General features: G+C 38.8%; 1 protein-coding gene across 1 annotated transcript in view; it reads right to left on the bottom strand.

The window, feature by feature from the left end:
* The window catches only part of LOC120541196 (transmembrane protein 132C-like), a 158,859-nt gene extending 147,687 nt beyond the window's left edge, over positions 1-11,172 (bottom strand). Inside the window, exon 1 of the mRNA XM_039772613.1 lies at positions 10,305-11,172. Within this exon, the coding sequence (XP_039628547.1) occupies positions 10,305-10,386 (82 nt within the window). The 5' untranslated portion in view covers positions 10,387-11,172. The remainder of the gene's footprint in view (positions 1-10,304) is intronic.
* Positions 11,173-17,830: the final 6,658 nt, after the last annotated feature.

Here is a 17,830-nt window from a genome sequence, read left to right as displayed (position 1 = left end):
GACTAATAGGGTTTGTGAATGATGTGTTGTATTCATTATTAGCTGTGTTACAATGGTGATACATCTGTCCTAGTACTTTAAAATTTGGCAAGAAATTGCCTTTGATTATTCTTTTGCACTAAATGATGTAATTTGAGATGCACTATTATATTTTCTTATATCAGTGAAAAAATGTTCTGAGTCCAGGTGTAAACCAAATACTACAGTTTTAATAGGCCCTGGTAAGTCCTCAAAAGATGATAATTTGATTTTTAAAATTTTGCAACACATTTCAGGGTGTTCATCAGTCAATTTAAATGCACAGCAATGTGTCATTTAACATTTGTAGGCCCTATAAGACACTATAAGATTTATAATTAATATGTGAATTATAATTAAATACATCATTGCAATTTTTGAGCAAAGGCATTTATTTGATTTTCATGTTGAACAGAAGTTTCTCTGTTCATATCAATATGTCTTGATGTATATTTAGTAACAGCTGCCGTGAATTTCTGGATATTTATGCATGCAGTGTTTATTTTTATGAAGTATTATTATGAATTATGTTACAATATGAATCATTTTTGGATTTTTTCTTGTTTATTTAGCAACTGTAACTCTTTTGTTCACTGGATTTTTTGTGCTTATTTACCCACACATTTTATTTTAATTTTCAACTGATATTTTCTGTATATGCTTAGGCAAGTATGGTGCATTGGTTTTCCTGTTTTATTAGTATAAATCTGAGATAATTCAGTGACATCAGATAAGCATGGACATGTACTTAATTGCAGTGTTTGGTGTAGCTAGCAAGATCAAAAGTAGTGATTGGTTTGTAAATATCAGAATGACCTCAGCATAAAGCTCCATTGAGGTATAATCTTTTAACTGTCTGACCATTTACACCAAATTTAGAAAGCAATACACAATTTCAGTAAACTTTAAATACACTTCTTAAAATTTCTGATGCAGCTAGCAATTTGCAAGTGGCAGTGTAGGGTAAGGATTCTGTATGTCATTCATATACATTACAGCATCATAGTAATTGTTGCCATTTGTGTGATTGCCAAGCATAATACCTTCACACTATATTCAAACAATGATAGACAATAAAATAAACAATTTCCATCTGCCTTTACAGGTATTATATTGTATGGAATTAGTACATTATGAGTCAAAAGGGATTCTGTTGTAACTGATCAAAACCAATGCATAACTTGAAACAGGCATTTTGTATGGAAAGAGCAGTTTTTTAACAAAATTGCCCTCTCCTCCTTCCCTTCGATTCACAGCTCCATCTGGACAGCACATGTCAATGCCGCATTTTTTTCCTTTTTTAAGACACCTCCCCTTCTTCACTCTCCAGTCCACCCTATCGGTCTGTGGTGCTGTTCATCTAAACTGCTCATCAGTTTTGCTGGAGACCTTCATTTGAAAATATTGGCATGCCTTAAACTGGCCACTGACTGTCTGTAACGCTTTATCCTTGGTCATCAGTCAACAATTCGCAGCCTGCTGGTATAGTGTCCTCTACACAGTATTATTATTGAGAAATATCAACAAATAAAAAATGTAGGACAACTAGTTTTATATTTTCTAAAATGTCACCAAATTTGAATCAAATTAGTCAAAGTGTTTTTTTGAGATTTTGGAGTAATTCCTTTTTTTATTGTAGGGTATTTTTTTTTTTACCCCTATATATTGATATATCGGGTTATTCTTTCTTAGGAGATATCTACTGCCCTAGATGTACCATCCTGCCAAATCTCAGATTTTTAACTAAATAGGAAATAGGATTTTTGTTGGTGAGTGAGTAAGGGAGTGAGTCAGTCATTGAGACAGTTGGTCAGTCAGTCAGCTTTGCATTATATATTTACTAGCAAAATACCCGCGCTTCGCAGCGGTGAAATAGTGCCTGAATATTTTTATTAAGAAAAAAGTAAACATTTTTAGACTGAGGTAAAATATATAAAAAATTAATTGTTAAGGATCTCTCTGTATACTACGTTGTCAGTTCGGCCCTCTGGTTGTAATATGACTAAGCTGTGTGCTGAGCTTACTCTTGAGCATGCAACATACAGTTGGCCATGTGAAAAGCAATCTTGCCTCAAATCAATGCCAACCTTTTGTAGTGTTTGTCCCTGAGACTTATTAATTGTCATTGCGAAGCAGAGTCTTACTGGAAATTGAACACGTTTGAATTGAAATGGGAGATTAGATGGTTAAATAAAAAGGTTGCCTCGTTGGCGAAGCAAAGAAAAACGACTTTCTTATATGTCGTTCGTTTATAAAACAGCGCAGAAGCTGTGAGAAAGCTGCTTAACCAAAAAACTGCGGAGCGCCTAATATGGGTAGGCAGTCAGGCAAAGAAAGTGAATGAAATAAGTATAATTGTAATAAACGAACGAAACAACAGCAGAAAAGCCGCGGATTAAATAAAGGAAATGGGTTCTTGAACAGTAAACTAAGTGTAAAATATGTACACAATAAGTATAATAATCGTAACAAATGAACAATAAAACAGCGCAGAACCCGTGGATTAAATAAAAAGGTTGCCTCGTTGGCGAAGCAAGGATAAATGACTTTCGTATATGTCGTTCGTTTATAAAACAGCGCAGAAGCTGTGAGAAAGCTGCTTCCTTGTTGAAGCAAGGAAACCAATAAAGACACCGCAGCGAAGAATGGCCTTATATGGGAAGCCAGTCAATTACATGGGAGGCGTGGTGAGTTGCGCATCAGCTTTACATATGTATATGCTAAGTGTTGACTAAATAGAAGTTGAAAAGATATATTTTTTCAAATGTGATCGCGCAATTCAAACTTTCTGCGTTAACCGCATATTTTTTCATACGTCTCAAACCAAGGGGATGTGAGGCTAAAATGAATCGGGAAGCACACGTACATACTCAGTACATCCCCTCTCGGGAATCGAACTTCGAACGCCGCCGCCAGAGGCGAAGGCTCTACTATTGCGCTACAGCGTGTAGTTTGTCTATTTGAGCGTAGCAGTGTAATTTGGTTTTTGTTCAGCACTCTTTGGAACTGTTGCTTTTTGTCTGCGCACTGCGTCAGTTCATGTGAGCCGCTGAATATGGTTTTATATGTCACTCGCTCGCTTCTAATTGTTTCGCTGCCTTCTTAATTATATAATGTACTAGCACAATACCCGCGCTTCGCAGCGGAGAAGTAGTGTGTTAAAGAAGGTACGAAAAAGAAAAGGAAAAATTTTAAAAATAACGTAACATGATTGTTAATGTAATTGTTTTGTCACTGTTATGAGTGTCGCTGATATATATATATATATATATATATATATATATATATATATATAGCAAAATACCAGCTTAGCGATGTCATGTGTTAAAGAAGTTATGAAAAAGAAAAGGAAACATTTTAAATATAATGTAACATGATTGTCAAAGTAATTGTTTTGTGTATTTGGTGGCAGCGTCACAAAGTTATTTTCGTCTAGCTGCATCAGAAAATGTACCACAACGTCTGACACGCCTCCTTTTTACTGTTTTCTCACAGCTTGGATTGCTGCTGTCATATATATATACACACACACACACACAAATACATACATACATACATACACATAAATACATATATATATATATATACACATACATATCTTCATATCTACATATCTATATACATATCTACATATACACATATATATATATACATACCTATCTACATCATATATACACACACATACATACACACACACAAATTATATATATGTATGTATGTATGTATGTGTGTGTGTGTGTGTGTATATATATATATATTGTGAACGCTGGCCCCGGCACAGACAGACGGACATCATATTTTTCACCCAACACACTTTATTTACTCTATTTACAACAATATAAACAGTCACGTGCACTCACAAAACCCCAGTGCCTTCTGCACTGATTCCCCCAAGTCCAGGGCCCACAGTCCTGTGCCTTGCTTCCTGGCCGCCTCCTGTCCTCGCTCTCCAGCTCAGTCCTTCTGCCTCCCGACTTCCACCAATGACTGGAGGGAGGCGGCCCCTTAAATAAGGCTCCCGGATGAGCCCCAGGTGCTTCCGCCATCTGTTCCTTGGCCACGCCCCAGCGTGGCGGAAGTGTCGGCTGCCTTCCTGGCAGCTCTCCGGGCGCCACACAAAGTCTTCCCCCCGGCACTTCCTGGTGTGGCGGAAGTGCGGGCTCCCGGATAATTAGGCACCGGGGCGCCGCCTGGCGGTGGCCACGGGTCCCTACAGGGCTGGGCTTCAAAGCCCTGTACCCGAGGCCCTTGCCTAACCAGGACGGACGCCCCACTCTGTCTGGAGGAGGCACTCGCCCTCCTCCGGTCCTCCAAGCGTCCCGGCCGGGCTCCTGCCCCGACCGGCAACTGCACGGGATAAACCGGCATCGGGGCGCCGCCTGGCGGTGACCACGGGCCCCTACAGGGAAGGGCTTCCATGCCCTCAACCCGTGGCCCCAACAGAACCAGGACGGACGCCTCGCGGTCTGGAGGAGGCACAAGCCCTCCTCACGTCCTCCTGGGCGTCCCGGCCGGGCTCCAGCCCCGGCCGGGGGCCACAATATATATATACACATACATACATATATATACACATACATATACTTGTGTGTATGTTTGTATGTGTCTATATGTGTGTGTATAGCTTTGGTTACTGAGTGCAAGGGAAAAATAATAAAATATAGTCTATAAGTTATTAAACAGTAAAACATTAACGTTTCAAGAAGTACAGGTACACTGATCACTACTGGAGTGGTTGCGGGTAAACTACATTTTAAAGACTGTGTAACACAACAGGTAAGTAACTAACAGCAGCTAAAATGTATATGGATCATCTCTCGGTAGTAGATCCCTTTTGAAAGCGCTACACGACGGCTGTGGTATAGAAATTACATTTTCTATGTGAACGTTCAAATTTGTGCCTCTGGTAATGTGCCTTACCAGCAATTAAAGAAAATTAGTTTTGTGTCCTCTGCAGTGTTAAGAGAGAAAGGCTTTGGTTTGGCATAAAAGGAAAAAAGGTGTAAAGAAAGGAAAGTTGCCTTTTTCTTTTATATAGTATAGAGAGATGTGTTCGCTGACGTTATGATCGCCTTTTGGGGACAGTCGCGGTGGGTCTTGTGTAGACTGGTGAGACGTCCCGCCATTAATCGGCTGTGATGGCACTGTCAGTCCTCCACTCGTGTGCGTGTCTTCATAATCCGAGTTTAGGACCTCATAATCGTATACGTGCAAAAGAAAGTGTGAATCGCCTTAATATTATTTTTCCGTGGTGTAGAAAAGTGGTCCCGTGTTTGCACTTGTCTGGGCTATAGCGCAGGGGGAGGATGAAAAAAATTAAAAGTGCTCACTTTGACTTAAAGCAGAAGCGCAGTCAGTGTCTCAAAGGCCGGCACAGCTATGCACGCGCGCTGGCTGCTCGACTTTTGCTGGGCAGGAGACCCCTTTTGTACACACGTTCATGATATCAAAAGTCTCAGCGCTCTTTTTGGACCTCTTTGGAGGTCATTCATATATTATATATATAGCAAAATACCCGCGCCTTGAAGCGGAGAAGTAGTGTGTTAAAGAAGTAATGAAAAAGAAAAGGAAACATTTTAATAATAACGTAACATGATTGACATTGTCATGAGTGTTGCTGTCATATATATGCCTGCCTAAATAAGTCACCCTCGCTTTGCTCCTACTTTTTTACCGTTCATTTAATCATGGCTAGTGGCGGAAAAATTATAAAACGGAAGGAGGATGGCTTTACCAAAACAATTATTGATGGCGAATCGATTATTCATAAAGCTTGAATTGGTGATCTGTTTTTCTATGTTAACCTTCACCTACAATTTTAACTTAGTTACAAAGTGATCAAAACTCTTGTTTATATCCTGCGTCCTCTCATTAAACTTGTATCCCGCATTACCTGTGGGCATGTGAAACGCCAGCGGTAGCCTGTCTATGAACTTAATTTAAAGTTTAGGTTTACACCTTGCTTTCTTTCCGAGGTAGCAGCACTCATGAATATGGTAGTATATGTCACTCGCTCGCTTCTTATTGTTTCGCTGCCTTCTCAATTATATAATGCATGTTTTCTTAAGCGCTTTTTGGAGGTCTTCCTGGTTTTCTACGCACTGCGTTGACAGTCAGTTCACGTGATTACGTGGAAGGCGTGATGATGTCACACGAAACTCCGCCCCCCACGTCATTGCAGCTCAACTCCATTACAGTTAATGGAGAAAAATACCTTCCAGTTATGACCATTAGGCATAGAATTTCGAAATGAAACCTGCCCAACTTTTGTAAGTAAGCTGTAAGGAATGAGCCTGCCAAATTTCAGCCTTCTACCTACACGGGAAGTGGGAGAATTAGTGATGAGTCAGTGAGTGAGTGAGTGAGTGAGTGAGTGAGGGCTTTGCCTTTTATTAGTATAGATGTTTTCTTCATCGGTTTTTGGAGTTCGTCCTGGTTTTCTACGTACTGCGTGATTACGTGGGAGGCGTGATGATGTCACACGAAACTCCGCCCCTCCACGGCTTTCGAGATCAACTCCATTATTACAGTATATGCAGAAAAATAACTTCCAGTTATGACCATTACGCGTTTCGAAATGAAACCTGCCCAACTTTTGTAAGTAAGCTGTAAGGAATGAGCCTGCCAAATTTCAGCCTTCTACCAATACGGGAAGTTGGAGAATTAGTGATGAGTGAGTGAGTCAGTCAGTGAGTCAGTGAGGGCTTTGCCTTTTATTAATATAGATATATCCATATTCTATACAGTATATACACACACAGTGTGTGTTTTATATATGTGTGTGTGTGTAGGTGTAATGCACAGGCCATGAAAAATTTGTAATATACGCAATCTACATATATATATATATATATATTTATATTCTAGTGCAGCTGTTCTTAACTCAATCATTAAAGCAGTTTAAACACTGCATTGTCATTAGCAGAGGCACTAAACACAGAGTGGATCTGCTTTAGAGATTTAGTGTATGTATCACAGACTTGTATTATAGCTTAACTTTAAATTTAACCATATAATTGGACTCCAATATGTAAAATCCATTTTTTCTGAAATAATTACAGCAAAAGAGCAATACATGTACATGTACAGACATTTACACCCAATTGATATTCAGGATTTTTTTATCTTTTATTTGTTCTAAATAAGCATGTGTTAGATGTTCTGTGTATACAAAATGTTGTATACATATAAACTATAAATGTCATGTGGCTCCTTTACCATTATATGTGATGAATATGTTGTCATATTACTCAATAATTCATATGGCTATATAGTAAATCTGATGTGAATTTGGAAGTATCACTTATTTATTTTATTCCGTATTGTATAATTTCATGCATCCATCTGTTTTCAGTCCCTTTTTCAGTTATTTATACTATGCTGGCAGTTATAAAGCAGGAAACCACCCAGGACGGGATGCCAGTCCATCACAGGAAATTGTGCAACTCATTTTTTTCATCAATTAACATGATTAAATATTTTGATTTTTTTTTTACAATTTGAAATGTGTACTTTATCAATGCTTTTACTCTATAATCTATTTGTTACCAATAATTATACATATTGAATCATTATAAAATAAAGGACACAAGTGTATCTATCTAAATATTACATGCATTGCTTTTAGGTGAAGGTGTGCAGTGTATTCTGTGCACATTTTTACAATGACAACTCTGAGGATGTTGGGGGTTTGTGGCATACATACAGGAGCCTGCTACAAAGCAAAGGCTTGACTTTATATTATAATACTGATAAGTCATTCCAGTGTGCTTTGCAAGATGTACTAGCATTTAATTAATTATACAAACCCTGTTTCTAGTGCTTATCGTAAATTTATCATAACAATGTCCGCCATAAAAATAACAGAGAATTATATATTACTTATGATTAGGTACTTGGAATTGAATTGAGTCTGTATAGTCCCTTGTGCAATTATATTGGAATTACATGTCTCTTATTATAAGCTTTAGCACATTAAACTCCTGTAGATAAATTAAAATAACCCACTTCTTCTCAACATTCTGCTTGAAGCCCTTTGAGACACGATTGTGACGGAAATCTTTACTTTGGGCTGCCGCTCCTACTGCTGGCACACATAATAGCCATTCTGAGGGAGATTAAAAGAGATAGGGAGCTCTTGCAAAATTATGTGCACTTCACTGGTCAAGTACAGAGTTTTTGAAAAGTAAAAAAAGTGCCATTTTTAAATTCTTGGCCTACAGTTAGTTATCAGAAAACAGGAAAAGCTGTAGAATATTCTGTATGACTTATGGATGTTGGACTACAATTTAGACCCACTGTTAAACATGGCGAAAGAGAAATGGATTGGAAAATAAATCACTACAAGTAGCTTTTAGGTTGCTGGAGAATTGCATGATAAATGTTAACCTTTAACAACATTTTGTATCATTGATTTGACATTTGGGCCCCACATGTCTTCCTGAGACATGTTTGCACTATATCAGCTCCAGTCTTGTGCCATTTAAAAACACAGACTTCATTTTTCCCTTCGGTAACACTTGAAAGGGACTAAAATGATTTACTGTGTGAATTTTCATCATTCTTTGTTCATTAGTTTTAACAAAGTAAATTGTATGTTTTTGTTAGAATAACATTTCCAGGTAGTCCTCCAACAAATAACATTATAAAATAAAAGACACTTTCACTTCATGTATAAATAAAACAAAACGCTTAACAATTTAATGCTATTTTTCTATTGAAGAGCATGATCTGTGTGATTATAACATCTGAATGAACTTGAGCTTTATACGTAACTTATTTAGAAAAGCAAAATTACAGAGATATTAATGTATGTGAAATTTGTAACTTTCCTTTAATGCACTTTTATCAGCACATATACTTTTAAATAAAAAAGTAGGCTAAATCTTTAACTTAGTTACCTAAAGCAAAAAATGTCTTCCTTTTCTGTGCACTGTCAAGCAATACTAGTATTCTTTAGGTCAAATACAGGAAAACATGGTTAAGTTGCCTGATAATTTGGTACAATTTCAAGAATTTGTGCCAATTTAAATTGAATTTCCTCAGTGTACTACAATCAAGAAAATGAATAAAGTCACAGTTGTTGGGACAGTACACAAAGGAGTGGCCATCTGTAAGGATAAAAGCAGATCAAGACAGTCAATTTTATACAAAAAATGCATAGGAAAAAAATATTCTTATTAAAAAATTAGTTTTAAAAGGAGTTCTAATTCATTCAAAGAGGTTTAGTACAATGAATGGAAACATAAAACACCCCTTTCTATACATCAAAGCTGCAGTAACATTCACCTCAAGGTCATTGCAACTGATAGACATTTTAGGAGAGATTTCACAATAGATGCTGTAGATATTATGCTTATAGATGTCCAGAAGCAAAAATCTAGGCCATTTAAAGGCTTTCACTAAATTAATTAACCAAATTTCATACTGGAATATGTAAAGGCTATCAATCCTTTTACTAAACTTCCATTATCAATATGCTTTTCCAAACAGAGTCTGGGTGTGAAGCACGAGCCTATCCTGGACAGGACACCAGACTAAATATTAGATTAAATATTTAATATTCTGTATGCATAACTGAATAAGTGTGCAAAAAAAGTCCAACACTGCAAAAAAAAATCAATATGCAAAAACTAAATAAAAAAACAGGAGTTGCTTTGCTTTTGTTTAGAAAAATAAATCTGCCAATGGGTGAAGCAAATTTTACTTGAATATATTTCTTAAAATAGGCTAAATAATCTTTAAAACAAATTTCTTTACAATTCAGTAAATTTTACAAAAAGTGGAACAAGATTTAGTGGCTTGATATAAAAAATCACTTATTTAGATTCCAGTTTTTGCATTGAGGAGTTTGAATAGTTTGAGACAACAAATTAAAAAAAAAATTCACACTTCCCAAACTGCAATACAAACATTCCCGTTCTTTGTTTGAAATCGTGCTTCGGGCATCATGTTTATACTTTAGCAAATCTAATCATGGACTTGACAAAGCATGAAGAGAAGAGCATTTGCGAAGACCGAGCTCTTGGTTGTGTGTATGTGATCATACACAGCATTCCTCGTAGTGCCTTCCATTGTCTTAAACTGTTAGCAAGTATTACGTTCACTCCAAAAAAGAAACCAACAAGACGTTAAGAACGGATTTCAGTGGCACGTGTTATCATAAATTATGTTTAATATCAATTTCTATGAAGATAACAGAATTACCCAGTTAACTCCACGGACCGCTTTGCAGGGCACTAGGCGTTAGAGATAAATTCACCTTGTGACAGGTGGCATGATCTTACCTTGGCACACAGTCACCGTTGTAGTCAAGATTACCGCCGTGTACAGTTTAGCCATCCTCCAGATGCCTTTGTCCCAGCGCATTGTGTCAGTCTTAACACCTTTATATTAGTCCCATGGAGAAGTCGGGAATTCGGTCACCAACTCAAGAGCTGCACACACCGCAGCAGCACGCGTGGCATCGCCCTGGTTATCCACCTTTCCAGCAGGTGCAACTCCAGAGCGCTCGACGCTGCGCGACTTCACAGGCGCCGAGTGCTGGCGTTTTACTTCCTTTTGGTCTGGCGGTGCGCGAGATATACTAAGTGCAAGTATAAAATGAGACGAACAGTTATTTGTGACAAGCAACGCTCGGAACAAAGAAAATAATCCTTTCAGAAGTTTTGATGAGGATATCTGCCCAGAGTAAATAACGCACCTTTCAGAGAAACAGAGTACTCATCTGTGCGCGGTGGAGCACGAAGTTAATTGACCATTAAATTGTAGTAGCTGGCGTAGTTAGTTTATCCAGTGGTGAGCCTCTTGTTAGGCAGAATCCGAATAGGTTCAGATGGGGACGCACTTTTCTTCGCGAGAAACAGACGACAGAGCAAAACTGGCAAGCCGACTTCTCGATCTTACCGGTCCGCGTTTTTTGTGTTCTGTTTTACCTAGTGCGTCTACCGACTGGACCGCTGCCACTCCCCGTATCGCTCACCCCGCGGTGCCCAGTCCATTTCAGGCGGCGACTGAGACTTCATAAAGTCGATTGATCGCGGCGTGCTGTTCTGGGGGATCGCAAAGCGCCTCTTGCGCACATGGCACTAATGCAGCTGGCATTGAGCGCAGCAGTGAAAACAAATTTTCCGCGACATTGTGTAACAGCACTGAAAAAGGATTTCTTTTTTTTCAGAGGCAGATGGCCAAGTGGAACAAACTGTCAAAGGGAAGCAACCCTGTCTCTTTCAAATAAATGTATATACCTCTGCAAAAAGAGTGCAGTTTGTGCGATCAGACCTTAATCCAGACCATCTGTTTGTTTATGAACGCACTCGCGCATTGATTCGTTTTATTCACGCACATGTACATTCAAGTGATACTGCTGACTGGGCCATGCTGACGTTTTCGGGGCAAAACGTGCTCAATTGTGTATGATGTTATGTAAAAGCTGTGGTATGTGTACATCTGTAAATGCAAATGTTAAATTATGGCACTTTTATCGATATATATATACATATGTATAATTAAACTTGTGATGCTTCAGGCCATATCGTCAGTGATGTTCCTGGATTTTCCAAATTGTTTCAGGTCTTTCAACATCATACACTCTCCTGAAGTTCATCAGACCTCCACTTGTAAGCATATAACAACTTTGCCCCATGACTCTCCACTTTTAAGCCACAGCCAGAGGCTTTCTCTGCCACATTGGTGGTAGTGCTGATAGCTTTTCCCCTCCTCTCTCATTTGATGCACAATGACATGAGAATTAGCCGGTGAAACCCCTGCATCCTATCTCTACTTGTCCATTCGCCTTGTCTGCAATCACCGACTAGACCCTCATACTCGGTGAGTCTTCTCTTGAAAGTCTCATCCATATATTCTTCTCTTGGGTCCATCAGGTCCAGCTCAGCAACTTGTTTGGTGACATCCGAGGTTAGGACAACATCTGGCCTCAAGGTGGTGACTGTAGTATGCTAAGGGAACTTCAACTGCCTCTCCAGGTCCACCATCAGCTAGTCAGTCCCTGGCAGAGCACAAGGTTTCTACAGATCTTTTTTCTGTTGGTTTCAGTTGCTCACCATCTTTAATGAAGGTGTTGGCCTGTTTAGAAGGACAAATCTGTTTGCTCCACTAACTCCCTCACTGATGGCTTTTGTCATGACCTTCAAGACTTGATCGTGGCACTGTCAGTATTTTTCCTCTCTTAGTGCCTTGGAGCAGATACTCAAAATATTCTCCAAGGTTTCATGTTTGGAGAATAGTGGGTAAGCTGGTGCCTCTACTTTGCCCTATGTTTGGAGATTAGATGGACTGAGGATGCCTGGATGAGGAATCCAATCAGCTGAGGCTCAGCCCTTAATGCTCTGCCCAGGTCAACTTCCTGTCCAGACTGCTGTCCCATCTTTCCCATGTGCCCTGATGTTTCATTGCCACTTTTCTGCTGGACCTCACATCGGCCACTGCTGTCCTCAAATCGTCCTGGATTAGACATCACTTCTCCTTCCATTTGAACCTGTGAATATGCCAGGTTAGAAAGAATCTAAGCCCAGCTCTACCACAAGTCACCACATCCACCAGCCGGCTGCACCACAGCCTTGATTCAGCTTGTTGGAATGCTTCTTCTTCCTGACACTTTCGATTCTGGCTTTGGCTACCTTTGGGTTGCATGACTCCTGGTATTATGGGAATTCACTGGTTTTGGTCACCTTAAATTCCCCTTCCAAAAAAAATATCATTCAATGTAAAAAAAAAAACAAAACACACACACACATAACTCCAGTTCAGAACCCACAAACTTTGTGGTTAAATAGCATATCCAGATTGACCCGATGTGAGGAAGTATTGGTTTGTGCTGGACTGATGGCCTGTCTGAGAATGGTGTCTGCCTGTATTATAGGCTCTGCCCCTTGTGACTCTGAATTTGAGTAAGAATGTTCAGAAAAAGTATGGCTGGAAACTTATAGTCTATTTGGGCCACTAATCAGTTTCAAAGGTGTCCCTCTGTGGACTCGGGCACACACAGATATGCACAACTTGGCTTAAACACAAAAAAAACAGAAATTGTAGAGAGATGATCCTTCTTTCTGACTTAGCAGAAATCCGAACTGGTGCCTCACAGGCAGTAGAGTGAACTTTCATTGTCAAAATTTCATAAGACAGTAAAACAGTAACAATTTCAGAAATTAGTTATGCAAGACTTTACATTAATCAGTAATATATAATATGGAACATTTGCTGAAGAATTAAAAAAAAATTACCAGGCAGCAAAAACCATTCATAGCATCTGTGCCATAAGACACAGTGATGAGGCCACTACTCCTTTTAATTCAAATAAATGATTTTGATTACTTGCATTTGGAGCCAAGGTGAATATTACTATTAATTATTGACATACACACCTAAAATAGGGTTAGGTTTACAAGACTTATTATTTTGTAAATAAAAGTGATTTATATTTAAGAATAATAATAATACATTTTATGCATTATGAAACAGACTTTAGGAGAGGTAGTGTGGGAAAAGGGGCACAATTACCTTAGGGAAAAGAACTAAGCAATATTCTGACTGCCTTTAGCTCAGCCGTTCTGTACCGGTGGGGTTTTATAAATAGCTGGCACAGAACTTATGAATGAAATAAACAACCAGTCTTTTTTACATAGTGTAATAAGTGCCACCCTAAAGTGTAACAGAGCTTGAAAACAACAGATTACATGCACAGGCACAAAAACCTAAGAGTCTCACGGTGAGCTAAAGCTGAGGATTATGCCTGCAGCTCTGTGCTTTGAAGACCAAAACACACACACTAGGCAGTTCTGTCTGCAACAAGTTACCTGGATAAGTACAAATAAACAGACAAATACATAAAAAAATGTTCAGATTAAAATAGTGAGATAGACTGTTTAAAAAAACACAACACTGTAATCTATTGTAACAAGGGTAAGGTGTCAATCCATTACATTGTTATTTTATAGCAATGAAATTCAAATGAGGACAAACCCTCAATCTTTTTGACAGAGGCTTTTGGACTGTTTTGGACTTTTTAATTATATATAGCTCATAGTGCTATTAGAGATTTTTAATTTAAAGATATTGATGTATGGGCATTTATAAAATAAATTGCAAAAAAAATTGGACCCTTGCAGGAAAGTCTAAAGGTAGAATTGTCAATTCTGGCATACAAGGTTGTATAGCTTTGAAAGAGGCATGGAGAGATAAGTAAGCTGGCAGAGCAGGGCATAGAGCCACTGAGAAATAGTCACTTTTCAAGTTCAAGTTGTCACGTGTACAGTAATCTTTTCCTCAGAGTAGTGACAGTCATACAGTGGCAACACAGACGCACATTATATATACAGTATGTTTTACTATGATTGGCTCTTCAGTAACCTTGCCACCTGTGTGCCACCACATATTGTCCCTGAATGTACTGGTGCAAGTGCCAGTGGTCCTGTACCACTTTCCAGGAGGAAGAAGTGAGAAAGCAATTGTTGGCTAATGTTGTTAATGATGGCTAAGGCAGCAGGTGTTATATATGTCACAAATAGAAGGCAGCCGGGTGTCGATAATACTTTGTGCTGGCTTCACTACCCTCTGAAGGGTTTTATGATCTTGGGCCAAGCAGGTGCTGTACCAGGATGTTACGTAGACATTGAGAATGGACTCCACTATGCACCTGTAGATGTTTGTGAAGACTGATGGAGAAATGTGAACGGAGGTGACTGTGGAGGTAGAGGCACTGGTGAACTTTATTGTCAACAAATGAATTATGTTGTGCCAACTGAAGTTCATCTGTGATTTTCACTCCAAGAATTGTAAAACTACTCACTCTCCCAAAATGTAATTATCTAAAAAGTTCACTTCCCGGGTTCTCCCTGCGTGGAGTTTGAATGTTCTCCCTGTGTCTGCGTGGGTTTTCTCCAAGTACTCCGGTTTCCTCCCACAGTCCTAAGACATGCTGGTTAGGTGGATTGGCGATTCTAAATTGGCCCTAGTGTGTGCTTGGTGTGTGGGTGTGTTTGTGTGTGTCCTGCAGTGGGTTGGCACCCTGCCCGGGATTGGTTCCTGCCTTGTGCCCTGTGTTGGCTGGGATTGGCTCCAGCAGACCCCCGTGACCCTGTGTTTGGACCCAGCGGGTTGGAAAATGGTTGGTTTGTTGTTTGTAACAAAGGTGTGAAAGTGGAGCAGCATCAGCATGTATCAAATTCCAAGTTTGCAGTTTAAACTAAATAAAGCCAGTTTCACATTTATCCAAAGTAAAATATTTCTTGTTTGGAATCAGCCTCATATCACTTCACAAAGAGCAATGCAGGATTTCCATATCACATTTCCCTTTCTTATAGTAGTAAATAACTGTGATCTAATGAAAAAAACCTTTATGCACTTGTATGAATGGCCACCAATGGTAATATTTTATGATAATTTTGGAAAAATATATAAAAAAACAGGGTGAAGGTTCAAAGATCAGTTTTGTCAGATGTGCATATTCCTGTATCTTTACATCATTTTATGCTCAGCACAGCAGTAAAGCATCATTAAGCACATCCTCTTTAATAAAACCCCTTTGTGTGTCCAGGTGTCCGTCTGTGTCTTCTGGTGAAGTGTGCATGCGCGGGGCCACACGGCACGTGTTCAGTCTCTTCCTGTGCATTCCCTGTGCAGAGAGAAAGACAGACACACACACAGGCGCGCGTAAGACATACACACACACATACACAGGCGCGTGCGACACAGACACACACACACGCGAGACAGACACACACACAGGCGCGTGCGAGAAAGCGACAGACAGACAAACACACACACAGGTGAGAGACACATACACACACAGAGGTGCGCTTAAGAGAGACACTCACACGCGAGAGACAGACACACACACGCAGGCCCGCGAGAGAGACACACACACACAGGCGTGCGCGTGCATTGTTGCAATGTTACTTTTCTTGGTTGTCTATAAATTAAAATTTTTCAAATGTTAATTTTTTTCCCTGTGCTTAAAACTCATTAAAAAAAAGTGTTTTTAGCGAGTGGTTTGTAGCGCTGTAGCGCAAACTCTTGCAGTGTTAGTTTTCTCTGTTGTTCAAGGTTTTCTTAGTGTTATTCAATGTTTTTACATTTAGTTTACTATTACGCTGTGAATTCAATGGTATATTTAACTATATTTGTGCTTAAAAACTTAAAAAAATATATATTGACATACAGTATTACTGCGAGAGAAAATTAAAGGCACACAATACAGTGACGCATATTACAGCCACATACAAGGTCCCTTGCCATTTAATATAGACTGTTCATACTAATGTTAATGCACTACTGTTCTAGCGCCTGTTATTGTAACGGGCCTAATGTCTAGTTTAAAGATAAAGTCGTGTGCTATCCACAAGGACTACACTAATTAGGGAAGTGTTCAAAACGTTTCAACAGAAGCTAAACGTATATGTGCTCATATGATGAATTAAATTGACAGTAATTCGTTTAGTAGAAGTTCTTTATTCAGAGTAATTTATAATAAAATGGTGCACTGGTACAAAAAGTATGAGAAAAGCACTACAATAGGTGTCCTGAACGCAGCATCACGTGAACACCAGCCGATGAGGTATATGGCAGGTAAAATCTAGAATATAATAAAAATAACAAGCACCAGCACTACAGACACACTTACTTCACATAGGAGACACATTTTGTGGCACTGGTGGCAGTATTGGTTAAGAGCAACCAAATTTTGTTGTATTGTGATTCAAAGCACAATGTCCTCTGATCTTATCCATGTATAAGGAGAAACCCACTGTGCGCAAACTAGATAACTAATATTAAGAGAATTTAGGCTACTTAACATGTTTTCTATTAACAAATAGAATATATTAATGAATGAGTGATTTTGCCCTATAATGGACTGGCGTTCCATCCAAGATTGGTGGATAGACCTATCTGACAAATATCATAATTGGCAATGGGCCATTGCATGTAATTTGTAAGAAGGTGAAACTCTAAACAGCACAGGTGGGGTTTTTTATCCTGGCATCTTTGATATCACTCAGAGGAAAACACGATAAGAAACAGTGTTATTTGTAGTTCACATGGTTCAGGAGAGTTTCATGCACACTGCATTCATCTACAGATCTAATAAATTAAACATGCAGAACAGATGTTGGGTCTAATGCAAATGAGCTACAACTGTAGTAGTATGTGAAAGCTAAATGGCACTCCATTACTATTCTTGCCAGGCAGGAGGGTGTTTATGCCCTCTTTGTAGTCTGATAATCCTAATTAAAGTAAAGCAAGAACAGCCTTCTTAAAGTTTAACATAAATTACTAAGTAGCATTGTATAAAATTACTAAGACTAGATAGGTCATAGTTATGTTTTTATTACATAATTACATATTGGTAATTAGTGCACTCAGAAGAAGAATGCCATGGGGAGAAAAAATGCTTCATCTTTCCTGGTGAAGCAAAAGTAAAATATGGACTCTTGCCAGGGCTGTTTTGTCTGTGAGTCATTATAATTCTAGGATTTGGTCTCTTAAACCTTACTGCTTTTTATAGAGTATATTTCCTAAGAAGTATTCAGAATAAGTACACTGTGTACAAATAGTTTACCCAGCTGGCAAATGTTTGATGGATGGAAGATTGACAAGATTCGGGTCATAAAGCGCACCGAGTGTGTACCTGAAAAAAGGAACCACACTGGTGATTGGAAAGCAAACCCACATTAGCATTTAGAGGTATGTGAAAATTAATTTCATATACCTTAAAATGTAGTTTACTATTCAAGATATCTGAAACACATTTCCAGATATATCTCAAAATGTGTTTATTTACCTTTTAAGACATCTG

This window comes from Polypterus senegalus, chromosome 12, assembly GCF_016835505.1.
Source record: "Polypterus senegalus isolate Bchr_013 chromosome 12, ASM1683550v1, whole genome shotgun sequence".
In the NCBI taxonomy this organism is placed as follows: Eukaryota; Metazoa; Chordata; class Cladistia; order Polypteriformes; family Polypteridae; genus Polypterus; species Polypterus senegalus.
Note: the sequence above shows the minus strand (reverse complement) of the source record. Positions and strands in the feature narration are given on the sequence as shown.